We start from the raw sequence: 11,785 nt of genomic DNA on the forward strand, positions 1-11,785 counted from the left end.
GGTTGATTGCGAAGAATGTGACACATCTCTTTTGAAAAATGTGTTTGCGAGTATAAGATTTACTTTTGTATACTGGGGGAGACAGTTTATAAAATTCCTAATACTTTCACTACATCCATTATCTTTGTAGTTACTTTGTGATTACTTGTGCTATTAGGTTGTGGGGATGTATCAGATTTTAGTTCCATAGTTTACTGAGCACTTTTAATCTCAGGGGAGTTATTGCATTTATTTCCCGTTTTCCTTTTCCTCCATTATTATGTAGTACAACTAAGAGTGCCTTGAATTACGAAGACTTCTTGTTTCACATGTACTTGCATTCTAAAAGTATATTCTCAGATTTATCAAATGGCTCCTTTTCGTAGGCCTATTGACTCCACCAGTCTCTTCTTTCATATTTCGTGCTTTTCTTTGTATGCGGATGCTGCATTTTCTGACTCAACTTGTGAAGTATTTACTCCATCCCGTACGAGCAACGCTACTTCGCTACATTTCCCTTACTGCCGGCTTTTTCAAACTATCAAATACCCCTCTTGGGTCAACTTGCATCTATTCCACTGTCATGGGTATAAGATCACATTCACTTACTCATTTTTGTACTATGAATTCATTTATTTCATTTAGAATAGTGTACATATTCAGCTAAACAGACATCACTTTATTCCTTTTTTAACAATTTCCATATTTGACCCTATTTACTACTTTTTAAAAAGTTAAATACACTGCTCCTTCTTGTCCCCCGCTGAATATCGTTAACCAAATACCTGTCGTACTGTAATACACTTTGCTTTGTATACCTACACTTGCCGTCCCCAAAAACTTCAATCACTACATAAAGTAAAACATCTCGCTTCCACACAAATATTTGCGCCAATGCTACACGTTGAAACCCACTGCACTCAGATATTCACACAGTTGACTTGCTGAATTTACGTCCAGTACACCAATCCGGCTCTGTTTATCCAGAACCTTATATTTTCATCCTTCCAAAGCAAGAGCAGATCTTCAACGAAAATGTTGCATGAATGTGTGTAGATACATCACTTTGTGTCTCCCATTGAATCCCTCTAATATCATATCCAGTGAAGTCAACAACACCATTGTTAGCTCCAAAAACTATCCAGAATATAATTGCGGGCCCATAAATGCATTTGCGAATGACCCTGATTACAATTTTATGAGGAGAAAATGAGGACTGCAGATGCTAATTATCAGAGTTGAAAAGTGTGGCACTAGAAAAGCACATCAAGATCAGGGAGCATCAGAGGTGCAGGAGAGTCGACGTTTCGGACATAAGCCCTTCAGCAGGAATGTGGGCTTCGTTCCTGATGAAGGGCTTAAACCTGAAAAGTCGACTCTCCTGCTCCTTGGATGCTGCCTGATCTACTGTGCTTTTCCAGAGCCACATATTCGACGACGATTTTATCACACTTGTACCATTTGAAAAATACACCTTTATTTCAACTAGAAAGAGAATGCAGAAAGTTTGAATTTTCGATTAGAGCTCCAAGCTATTTAACCTGTGTCTGAAAAGGAAAGTTTGTTGATGAGTAAAATCTTTGCTCTTTATATTTGAGTTTCAGTGATCTGAATTGCAACTACAAAACAAATACAGACATACGGTATTATGATAATTATATAATAATAATAACTGGCATTTACGTAAAAGATTTTACAGAAGAGTTAAACGTTACCATCCTAGTTCGAAAATTCCAGTAAACCAGTGTAAATTTCTAGCATTTACATCATCAGCCAGATAATCTTGGTCCAGGCACATAAAGTTTCTTTTATATATAAGATGCAGCCAGACAGTCGCGTTTTGAAGACTAGTTTTGAAGATCTTTCTTTTCTGTTCATGTTTTTTTTCCTGAGTGGATAAGCTTAATTAACTTGATGTGTCAGGTGAGGGATAGTTAAAATCAAAGCCAGAAATCTGAACAATGAACAAGAAGTGCTTGTGATAAGCTGGTTGACTCCATCCGTGCAAAGAAAACAATGCTGAACGGTTTTAGACCGATGTGGTTCCACAGACCACATTTCTGTAGTCATGGTTAAGGCCTGACCAGGAAAGATATAACGATTTTTATTTTAAATCGTAGCATAAACGCTATGCCATGATCGTGGTGAACTAGACTTCCATTTTCTTCCACTGCAAATAGTTAATTGATATTTTCATTTACCCAGTTCACGTAGCAGGAATCCAGTTATGCGTCTCAGACTTTGATCATAATTCTTGACAATTTTCCAGTAAGGCATGTTTCTACTCTTTCAATATGTGGGTTACTCTAAATGATTTCTGGAGCCCTGATTTTTGTTAGACGGTACTTCTTATTCACACATGATCTTTGTTTAAATTATTCAATTTTCTCATCCTGATACACTTTATTCAGCCTCCTTGTAAGTTTTTGTTATAAATTTGCCTTAGGGCATGCACACTCTTACGTTGCTTCTTATTTCCCCCCTCATATCCCTATTTATCTATCGCGCTCTTCATTCAAGAGATTGAAGCAAATGTCATCTATTCATATTAGTCATACCTGTATGGCTTTATTAATTCAAATTCAATCACCTTGTGAAATAAATCAAGAGGTCGAATTTCATTCTAGTCAATGATATTCGCAATAATATCCAAATTTGTCCAAAATTCGTTAACTTTTATCACTATAGTCTCAGAGCATATCTTTCCTTGTAGAACTGAGGTTAAAAGAAAAGTATATAGATCTTATAATCAAATTACTGGAGAACATACTTCAGAGAGGATGTGAAGAAACACAATCGGTGGCAAAACGTTCAGCTTCAAATATCTAATAGCTTTTATAATGCAAAGTGTTGGCACTTCTCAATTAATAATGTGAGGAAATTATCTGCATAATCATAGTTCAGCTGACATGGACCCTGATGTCAAAGCGATTGATCTGAGTCTGCTACAAGTGCTTTGACTAACTCGAGATACTTGATGGAGCAGTTTAGAAGTATTTTTACAACTTGTTCTCGTATATGTTTTTGTTTTCCCTCCATCTATGGTTCAAGGTGTTCCAAGCTATCTATTCAGTATTTCAGAAGCTATGATAAATATCAAGAACGAACTTTCCTCTGGTTAAACTGATCTAACAACATAATCAAACTTTTATGCCTTATCGAAATGTTGCTGTTCATGCTCTCGCATAGCTTCTTGAACATCATCATAGAAATCTTTTCAGCACTGAATTGAATTTTATAAAACAGTATATGATGCAAAGATTGTAAAGTATAATCTATAACACATTTTGACCTGTCCGTAATTTGTTTCATTAGGACTTTGTAGAAACAACATTATCCGCACCTCTATGTGTTGTACCCGTTTGTGCAGGTCCTCACGATGTAAGCATGTGCTTGCCTTGCAAATTGTTTTGGTTTTATGATGCGTGCATCGAGTATGATTACTTCTTGTGCATGTTTCTGAATTGTTTAGTGGAGCAATGCAAACATATTATAAGCTATCCATTGTTATGCCTAATGATGTTGTTTTGTTCCGGGTGCACTTATTTTTAAATTGTGTGTGTGTGTGTGTGTGTGTGTGTGTGTGTGTGTGTGTGTGTGTGTGTGTGTGTGTGTGTGTGTGTGTGTGTGTGTGTGTGTGTGTGTGTGTGTGTGTGTGTGTGTGTGTGTGTGTGTGTGTGTGTGTGTGTGTGTGTGTGTGTGTGTGTGTGTGTGTGTGTGTGTGTGTGGTGTGTGTGTGTGTGTGTCAGTTTAAATGCAGGTGTTATATTTGTTTCTGAAGAGCCAGAAGTTTTCTGTCAGGCATAAAACAGAGAAAAGAAGGGGGTCTGTGAGAAAGTGATAAGTATGACATTGATGAACGTTGTTCTTTTGTGTGAGACACAGGATCCAACCCTTCAGAGGAAAGACAGGTCTGTGGAGCGAGAGAAAGTGAAAGGCAGAGAGCAATTGAGGTTTTCTTTGTGTGAACGATAATGCTCTTGGCTCGTGTAAGGTGCAGAAGATTATATTGTATGTTAATGGGACCAACAGATATTAAATGCGTGCTCCTCTCGTTTTGATAACTATTTTCGAATGGGCAGAAGCTGAAGGTAACATGTGCTGTGAAGAGAATTGAAATCCATTATAGGTGAAGTAGGATGAGTTGTAAAAAAGGCAGGTGGCAAAGGAATGCACTGATGTCCCCAATTTAATAACTAGGGGCATATGGTACTTAGATAATGTTTGATGATATTGCATTAATAGAACTTTTTTAAAAAATCGATGGAGTTGGAGAGAGAAACAAAAAACGAAGATATTGATGGCTGGGGTGCAGACGAGAATTTTGATTGAGAAAGATGGATGGGAATAACGTGACAGTAAAACAACAGTGCTCGACGATATCCTATGTCAAATACGGCGGGATGGTGGCTCAATGGTTAGTGCTGCTGCTTCACAGTACCAGGGTGCCAGCTTCAATCCAAGCCTCGGGTCTGTGTGGAGTTTGCACATTCTCTCCGTGTCTGCGTGGGTTTCCTCCCACAATCACAAAGGTGTGCGGGTCAGATGAATTGGCCATTCTAAATTGTCCATAGTGCCACGTGCATTAGTCAGAGGGAAATGGGTCTGAGTAGGTTGCTCTTCGGAGGGTCAGTGTGGACTGGTTGGGCCGAAGAGCCTGTCTCCATATTGTAGGGAACCTAATACAAGGCACATACAGAAAGAATGGGGTAAGACAGAAAGCTTGAGAGGCCAATCATGTGGATATATTCGAATTAGCCAGGATCAATTTAAAGAGATTGTCTTTTTTGTACTGCAAATATCTTATAATTTAATCATCGATAATCATGATCTGCACATCTATCAGCACACTGCAAGCTTTACTTGAATTGCTGAAATGAATCTACACAAAAATGTTCATTTGGTGTGTCATTAACTCGTGCACCTGTCTTCGAAAACGAAAGAGAATCATGAGCTAAATGTTAAATCACCAATATAATAACAAACTTTATTAATTGCCGGTTGTTTTTCCATTCCATCAGCTAATTGTCTTGCAATAATATTATTGGCATTGTAGATTTTTTTTTTAAGAAGTAACGTTAGATTGAAGTAATGGAAACAATAGGACCGTGTATTGGTCAGTTTCTGTTGTTCTGCTTGTTAATTATTTGAAAAATGAAATTAACTGGACTTTTCATCACTCTCGTGAATTGTTCCCTGAACTGAGATTGAATCAAGGCGTAAATAAATGTGTTTGTGCAGCAATTCAAACTCAGTAACATAACGCCAGCTTGTTGAAAAATGTATAAATAATCGTCATAATCTTCTGGATTTGTTGATGTAATATTATAATATATAAAATGCAAGACATATGTCAACCATAGAAGTATAAAACTGCCAGATATACTCAGGAGTAAAATAACAGACTTTCGCCTATTCTCCATCTTTTCATCGTTGTGATTTTCTCCCTTGGTCTGATGCTTCAACTTCCTACGCACATGACTTGCTATTAAAACGTACCTAATTGTCAAACTGTTGAGCAATAAAATTAAAACAAAAGGCAGTACTGGGGTTAAAATTGTATCCATCCAATCAAAACCTACCCATCCAGGTTCAGTGTAATAGCTTGACTTTGAATAACAGAACCATGGTACGTTGTCGATTATCTCTCCAGGTTCAAATGTAAAGTAAAATGGGACGTTTTTAAAGCATAACAGCCCGCAAGTTATTGCTAAAACAGCAGTTGCATTTTTTTCAGTGCAGTATTTGATTTTCAGCTTTTGAAAACAAATGGCAACAAATCGATCAAATGAGAAAGTAACAGTGAACCAGACAGAGCAGTCCCTAGCTGTGCATGTCAAGACGTAGATGACACTGCACACAGGAGTGATGTCCAGAAAAGATCCTGGGAAGTAATAATAGCTTATCCTCCATAATATGATGTCAGTGATTATAACCAACAAATCTGCCACTGCCATATCCACCAAGTAGCGTGTAGTACAGGTGGAGAGACCACAGTTTGTCCGGGACAAGATTGTAATGGCCGTTAAATTAACTGTGAAAAAAAACACAGAAGGTCATGGACAGGAAATTATTAACCAAAATTATTTGCATTAAAATGAAGATTGCAGTACTCTTTAAGGATTGCATTTTTTTACATGCTAAATACAAAACATCTTAATTCTAAAGCTAAGACATATCCTTTGTGATGCCTTGCTGAGAATTGTGCAGGTAAGAAACAGTTCTGACATTTTCATAAAGCTTCTGAATCTAGCAAATGATTGTTAAATATTTCTTGCCAACTTAGCTTAATGGGACTTTTCAGATCACCTACTCATCATCAACTTAGGGAATGAACTCCATTAGAAATCAGTTGATACGATACTGCTGATTCTGATTAACTCAACCCTGCCGAAGAAACCCAATTATTCGAATATGGTGGACTTATATAGGCATACAATCGCACAGCATGGAAACAGACACCACAGCCAAACTCATCCAAGCTGACTGCCAAATCCAATTTGACCTAGTCCCGTTTTCCATAATTTAGCCCATATGCCTCTAAATCCATCCTATGCATAAACCCATCCCGATGTCTTTTAAATATTGCACTTATATCCATCTCTACCAATTCCCCTGGCAGCTCCTTCCACGGACACACTATCCCTTCTGTTAAAAAAAAGCACCCCTCAGATCCTTTCTAAAGCTTTCCACTGTCAAGTTACACCTATGCCCTCTAGTTTTAGAATTGATCACCATAGGAAAGGAACATTGGTTATTCACCAGATCCGTGCCCCTCTTGATTTTGTAAACCTCTGTAACGTCACTCCTCAGCCTCAAACGCTCCAGGGAGAAAAGCCCAGCCAATTCAGTCTCTCTTTCTAACTCAACCCGTTCATTCCTGGCAATATCCTTGTAAATCTTTTCTGCACTCTCTGAATCTTAACACCATCTTGCCTATAGAAGGGCGAACAGAATTTTACACAGTATTTTTAAAGTGGTCTCACTAATGTCAAGTTGTTGGAGGGGATTCTGAGAAGTAAAATTTGCATGTGTTTGGAAACGTAAAGCGGGAAATTGTGTCTTACTAACTTGAATAACTTTTTTTGAAGAGGTGACAAAGAACACTAATACACGCAGCGCTCTACACATTGCCCGTATAGAATTCAGCAAAGTGTCCAACAAGTTTCCGCATGATGGACTGGTTAGTAAGGTCTGGTTAGATCACATGAAATACAAGGGGAGCCGGCCAATTGAATACAAAATCGGCTTGAAGGTAGGAGACAGAAGGCAGTGATAGAGGTTTGCTTTCTGGACTGAAGACCTGTGATCTGCGATGTGTCATATGGATGGTGCAAAATCTACTGATTTTTATCATCTATATAAATCAGGTAGTTATGAATACAGGAGGCATGGTTATTATATTTACAGAAATCACGAAAAATGGACTGTGTAGTGGACATGGAAAATTATCTCAGAGTACAACGGGACCTTGATCAGATAGGCCAGTGGATCGAGAATTGGCCGATGCGGTCCAAGTTAGGAAAGGACGAGGGCAAAAAAAAAAACACGTTAATTTTTGGGCCTTGTGGAATGTTGCTGGACAAAGACAGTTAGGAATGCAGATGTTTAGTTTCTGGAGGAAACCCCATCAGGGTCAAAGCAAGTGCCTGTTAGAGGCAAATTGCAACAGCATGACATTCGCTCCCAAAATCTGCAACATGCATGGATCTCGCGTAAATTCTAGGATAAATAATCATTCAAAGTAAACATAGAGAATGTTATAATTCTGTGCATAATCACGAAATGATGAAGAATTTCCACAAATATTAAGGGATAATTTTGACCAGATTATCCTTTAACAGAACCGATAAATTTCTTCGCATTTAGCACTTATAAAATAATACCAAATCCCAGAAAGTCACCGTAAAATGGAGGAAATTACAAAACAATAACCTGTGATTGGATAGTGGGCAGGTTTATTCATTGATGGAAGCGTTCACAGTGCATTATAGCTGATATATCTTTTTGGAAACAGTTGCATTTGTGCTGTGGTTCTCACTGATTAATAAAAATAAAGGACTTCACGCACAACCCAAGAAATTCGGTATAAAGATTCAATTGGACTGACATTATGAAGGAGTGAAAAAATAGTTCTGAATGGTGTCTTAAAGACCACTGGGTGTGCTGTCAAAGGATCTGAATATTGCTTGCACACCGAGGATTTGTAACTTAATTTTGTGTTTGTTGCAAATGCAACTAATTAAATTCTTAATGGATTGATCTTCTAAAACAACAGGGTCGACTGAGTCCGGATTAAAAGAGAGATGTGGAACTGAACAGTCACGAAAGGCAGAATAATTGTAGCTGACTGATCAATCACGATCACTGCATGGAACATAGTACATAGAACAATACAGCGCAGAACAGGCCCTTCGACCCTCGATGTTACGTCGACCTGTGAACTAATCAAAGCCTGTCCCTCTACGCTTTGCCATCATCATCAATATGCTTCTCCAAGGATTGTTAAAATGACCTAAGGTGGATGAGTTAACTGCATTGGCAGGCTGGGCATTCCATGCCCTGATCACTCTCAGTGTTAAGAACCTGCCTCTGGCATCTGTCTTAAATCTATCTCCCCTCAACTTTAAGCTATGTCCCCTCGTACAAGCATATGCCATCATTCTTTCAGTGCCCACCCTATCTCGCCCTCTGATCAAGTTGTATGTCGCTATTAAAACCCCTCTTAGCCTTCTTCTGTCCAATGAGAATAGCCACAAGTCCCTCGGCCTTTCCTCATAAGAACTTCGCTCCAGACCAGGCAACATAGCTCTCGTCTGCACCTTTTCCAATGCTTCCATATCTTTCCTGTAATGGGGCGACCAGAGCTGCACACAATACTCAAAGTGAGGCCGCACCAGCGTTTTATACTGTTGCAGCATGACGTCACGGTTCCTGAACTCATTCCCTCCACCTCTTAACCCGAAAACACCGTATGCCTTCTTAAGAGCACTATCAACCTGGGTAGCAACTCTCAAGGATCTATGTACATGGGCACCAAGGTCCCTCTGCACATCCACACTACAATAAACGTTCTATTGACTCAGTATTCTTCCTTCCTATTATTCTTCCCAAAGCGAATCACCTCACATTTATCTGCATTGTACTCCATTTGCCTTTAAGACCAATTCTGCAGTTTATCTAAGTCTCCCTGCAACACGCTTCCACACTGCCCACCACTCCACCAACTTTAGTCCCATCTGCAAACTTAATAACCCATCCACCTGTGCTTGCGCCCAAGTCGTTTATAAAAATGACAAACAGCAGTGGTCCCAATACAGATCCTTGTGGCACATATTCCCATCAGTCACTGCATGTCTTTGAACATGACTTTAACATTTGACACAAACCTTCAAACAGGAAAAGCATTCTTCCCCTCCCCAAAAGAGCGCGTGAGCAATTATAGGCTTCACCTCCTGCTTTACTTAAGTTGATTTGCCACAGCTGCTGCTGAATGAATATCAGAGGAGGCTGATATCCGAGTTATCATGTTGAATTACGAAAGTCACTTGATAGCAGTATTGGATTGTGTCAAACTAAATAAGAGGAAACACTCTCAGCAAATCTAAGGAATCAGGATGTGCAAATACTCCACTTCAGTGCAGTTCTAAGTTAACAAATAGTACCACTAATAATTTGACACAAAAAGTTGCTATTGTGACTCAACAGTGTACGACATCACAATAAGGATATTAATATGACATAAATTATAAAAGCAAGTTTGCATGAAATATGTATGATTGACTAAAACTGCTGAGGTACTTTCGGGCAAAGATAACAAAACGTTATTTGGATAATTGTGGCAATTGAATCAATGACGAATGTTATTACTAAGAGAATATAACAGAAAATATCGCAAAAATAGATATAGTTACAATTGACTAAAACTTCTGAGTTTTCAAGGAAAGTAAACGAAACTTCTGTAGATAATGTTGGCATATGGATCTCCGGAGAATGTTACGACTAACAGAATAAAGCTCAAAATAACTCAAAACATGTTTACACACACAAGAGTGGCGTAACAACTTACCAGGAACACCAATGACTGCAAGAATCATGTAGTATACTTTCTTGATATTGAGAACTATGTCCATAACTGTTTGGATGATGTGAACTGTCTTTTTTTGCTGACTGTCTCTGAAGTAACCTTTTGAATGAGCGATAGCAAACATCTTTCATTTATACCCTCGGGAGTCTCCATGGGGACAGTAAATTTATTCATTGCAATGCTATGATTCCATGATCAAATGACTGCAATATTAATTATAAACGTCAATATTGAAAGAAAACTATTTAATTCTGTGAACGAATGCTTTTCATAAAATATTTAAAATTCATTTCATTTGCTCCCATAATTAATGTGCATAAATCCTGTGACAGTCTTTCTTAAACGATTTGGTTCCTCGCTCTCTGGCTGTTTTGTTTATCTGTAGATCTTCAGTAGATTACATAAATGGTGAATTACTGGCACCAGATGTCAGAAGGAAATTTACACAGGTCTGTCTACCACGACAGAACCATTAACTTAATGCAGTATACAGGCCTTTTCACTGTTTTCGCCTTTCCAAACGGGGCAGCATGGTGACTCAGAGATTAGCACTGCTACCTGACAGTGCCAGGGACTCGGGCGATTGTTTCTGTAGAGTTTGCACATTCTCCCCGTGTTTGCATGAGTTTCCACCAGGTGCTCCGGTTTCCTTCAAAGTCCAAAGACGTGCATGTTAGGTGAATTGGCCAAACTAAATTGTCCATAGTGTTCAGGGATGTGTCGGCTAGATGTATTAGTCATGGAAAATGTAGGGTAATGGGTATTGGTTGGATAGTCTTTGGTTGGGCGTTGTGTACTTGTTGGGCTGAAGGGCTTGTTTAAATACAGTAGGAATTCTAATTCAAAACAACAGAAAGGACATATTGTTCAGCTTCATAAGCTAAGAAAATTCGTTAGTGAACAGTGACTTGTAATGCGAAACATCAAGTCAACATAGCGCTTCAAATAAATTGACATCTTAATTAAGGAGATGATCAGAAGAGCTCGAACGAGAAATAAAAACATAGCTGTGGTCATTGATGGTACAGCCATAGTTTCAAGTTCTTTGCATACTATGGCATCTCCAGAGAACACAGACTTTCGAATACAGAGGAACCTCGATTATCCGAGCGAGATTGGTGGGCACTATTTCATTCAGATAATTGATTATTCGGTTAATTGATTCAATGTCTTTCCTCTGGGGCTTGGTATATTTTCTCTTATGTCTGCTCCCCATTCAGGAGGTTAGCCAATAGCACACCACGCAGAAGCCCCCGACCCCCTATCTACCCCTCAACCCCGTCAACAACGCCACAGTTCGCCCCCGCCCGCCCCATCCTGTCTGACACCACGCCCAACCCGACGCCCGAACACTGTCCAACACTGCCCCCGGCCCCAATCCCCGTCCAGCACCGCCCCCGCCCATCCCTCTGTGCGCCCCCCCAACACCAGACTCACCTCCGCTCTCCACCCCTGTCTAACACTGCCCCCCGCCCCCACACGACAGCCGGCCTGGACACCAAAAAATGATTGCTGCTGCTGCCATTGGGTGAGTCTCCAAATAGCGCGCATGCGCATACACACACACACACACACGCACGCACACATACACACACACAACTTTTTACTGAAACTTTTTGACAGGTTCCACATCCGACCTGTCGAGGAAAATGTTGGAGAGATTATCTGGGGAAGGGGTGTTTAGGGTACATGCCTGTGCAGAACTCCAGGGAAAGTGTG

General features: G+C 39.5%; 1 protein-coding gene across 1 annotated transcript; it reads right to left on the reverse strand.

Moving 5' to 3' along the window:
- Positions 1 to 5,096: 5,096 nt before the first annotated feature.
- On the reverse strand, positions 5,097 to 10,112 carry LOC148140752 (putative G protein-coupled receptor 139). Its single transcript, XM_087979022.1, has 2 exons — positions 10,049 to 10,112; positions 5,097 to 6,013 (listed from the first exon to the last, which is right to left on the reverse strand). Exons 1-2 carry the CDS (start codon positions 10,110 to 10,112, stop codon positions 5,097 to 5,099), a joined length of 981 nt encoding a protein of 326 aa, XP_087835148.1.
- Positions 10,113 to 11,785: the final 1,673 nt, after the last annotated feature.

The sequence above is a fragment of the Chiloscyllium plagiosum genome, unplaced genomic scaffold, assembly GCF_037043375.1.
Source record: "Chiloscyllium plagiosum isolate Xiang-an unplaced genomic scaffold, Cpla_swu_hap1 HiC_scaffold_35, whole genome shotgun sequence".
NCBI lineage: Eukaryota > Metazoa > Chordata > Chondrichthyes > Orectolobiformes > Hemiscylliidae > Chiloscyllium > Chiloscyllium plagiosum.

Bases quoted from the DNA above. Each gene is read 5' to 3' on its own strand.
- LOC148140752 (XM_087979022.1), bottom strand. From the start codon at position 10,112: ATGGACATAGTTCTCAATATCAAGAAAGTATACTACATGATTCTTGCA. The intron at 6,014-10,048 runs GTAAGTTGTTAC...TTTTTTTCACAG, and splicing joins TGCAGTCATTGGTGTTCCTG to TTAATTTAACGGCCATTACA.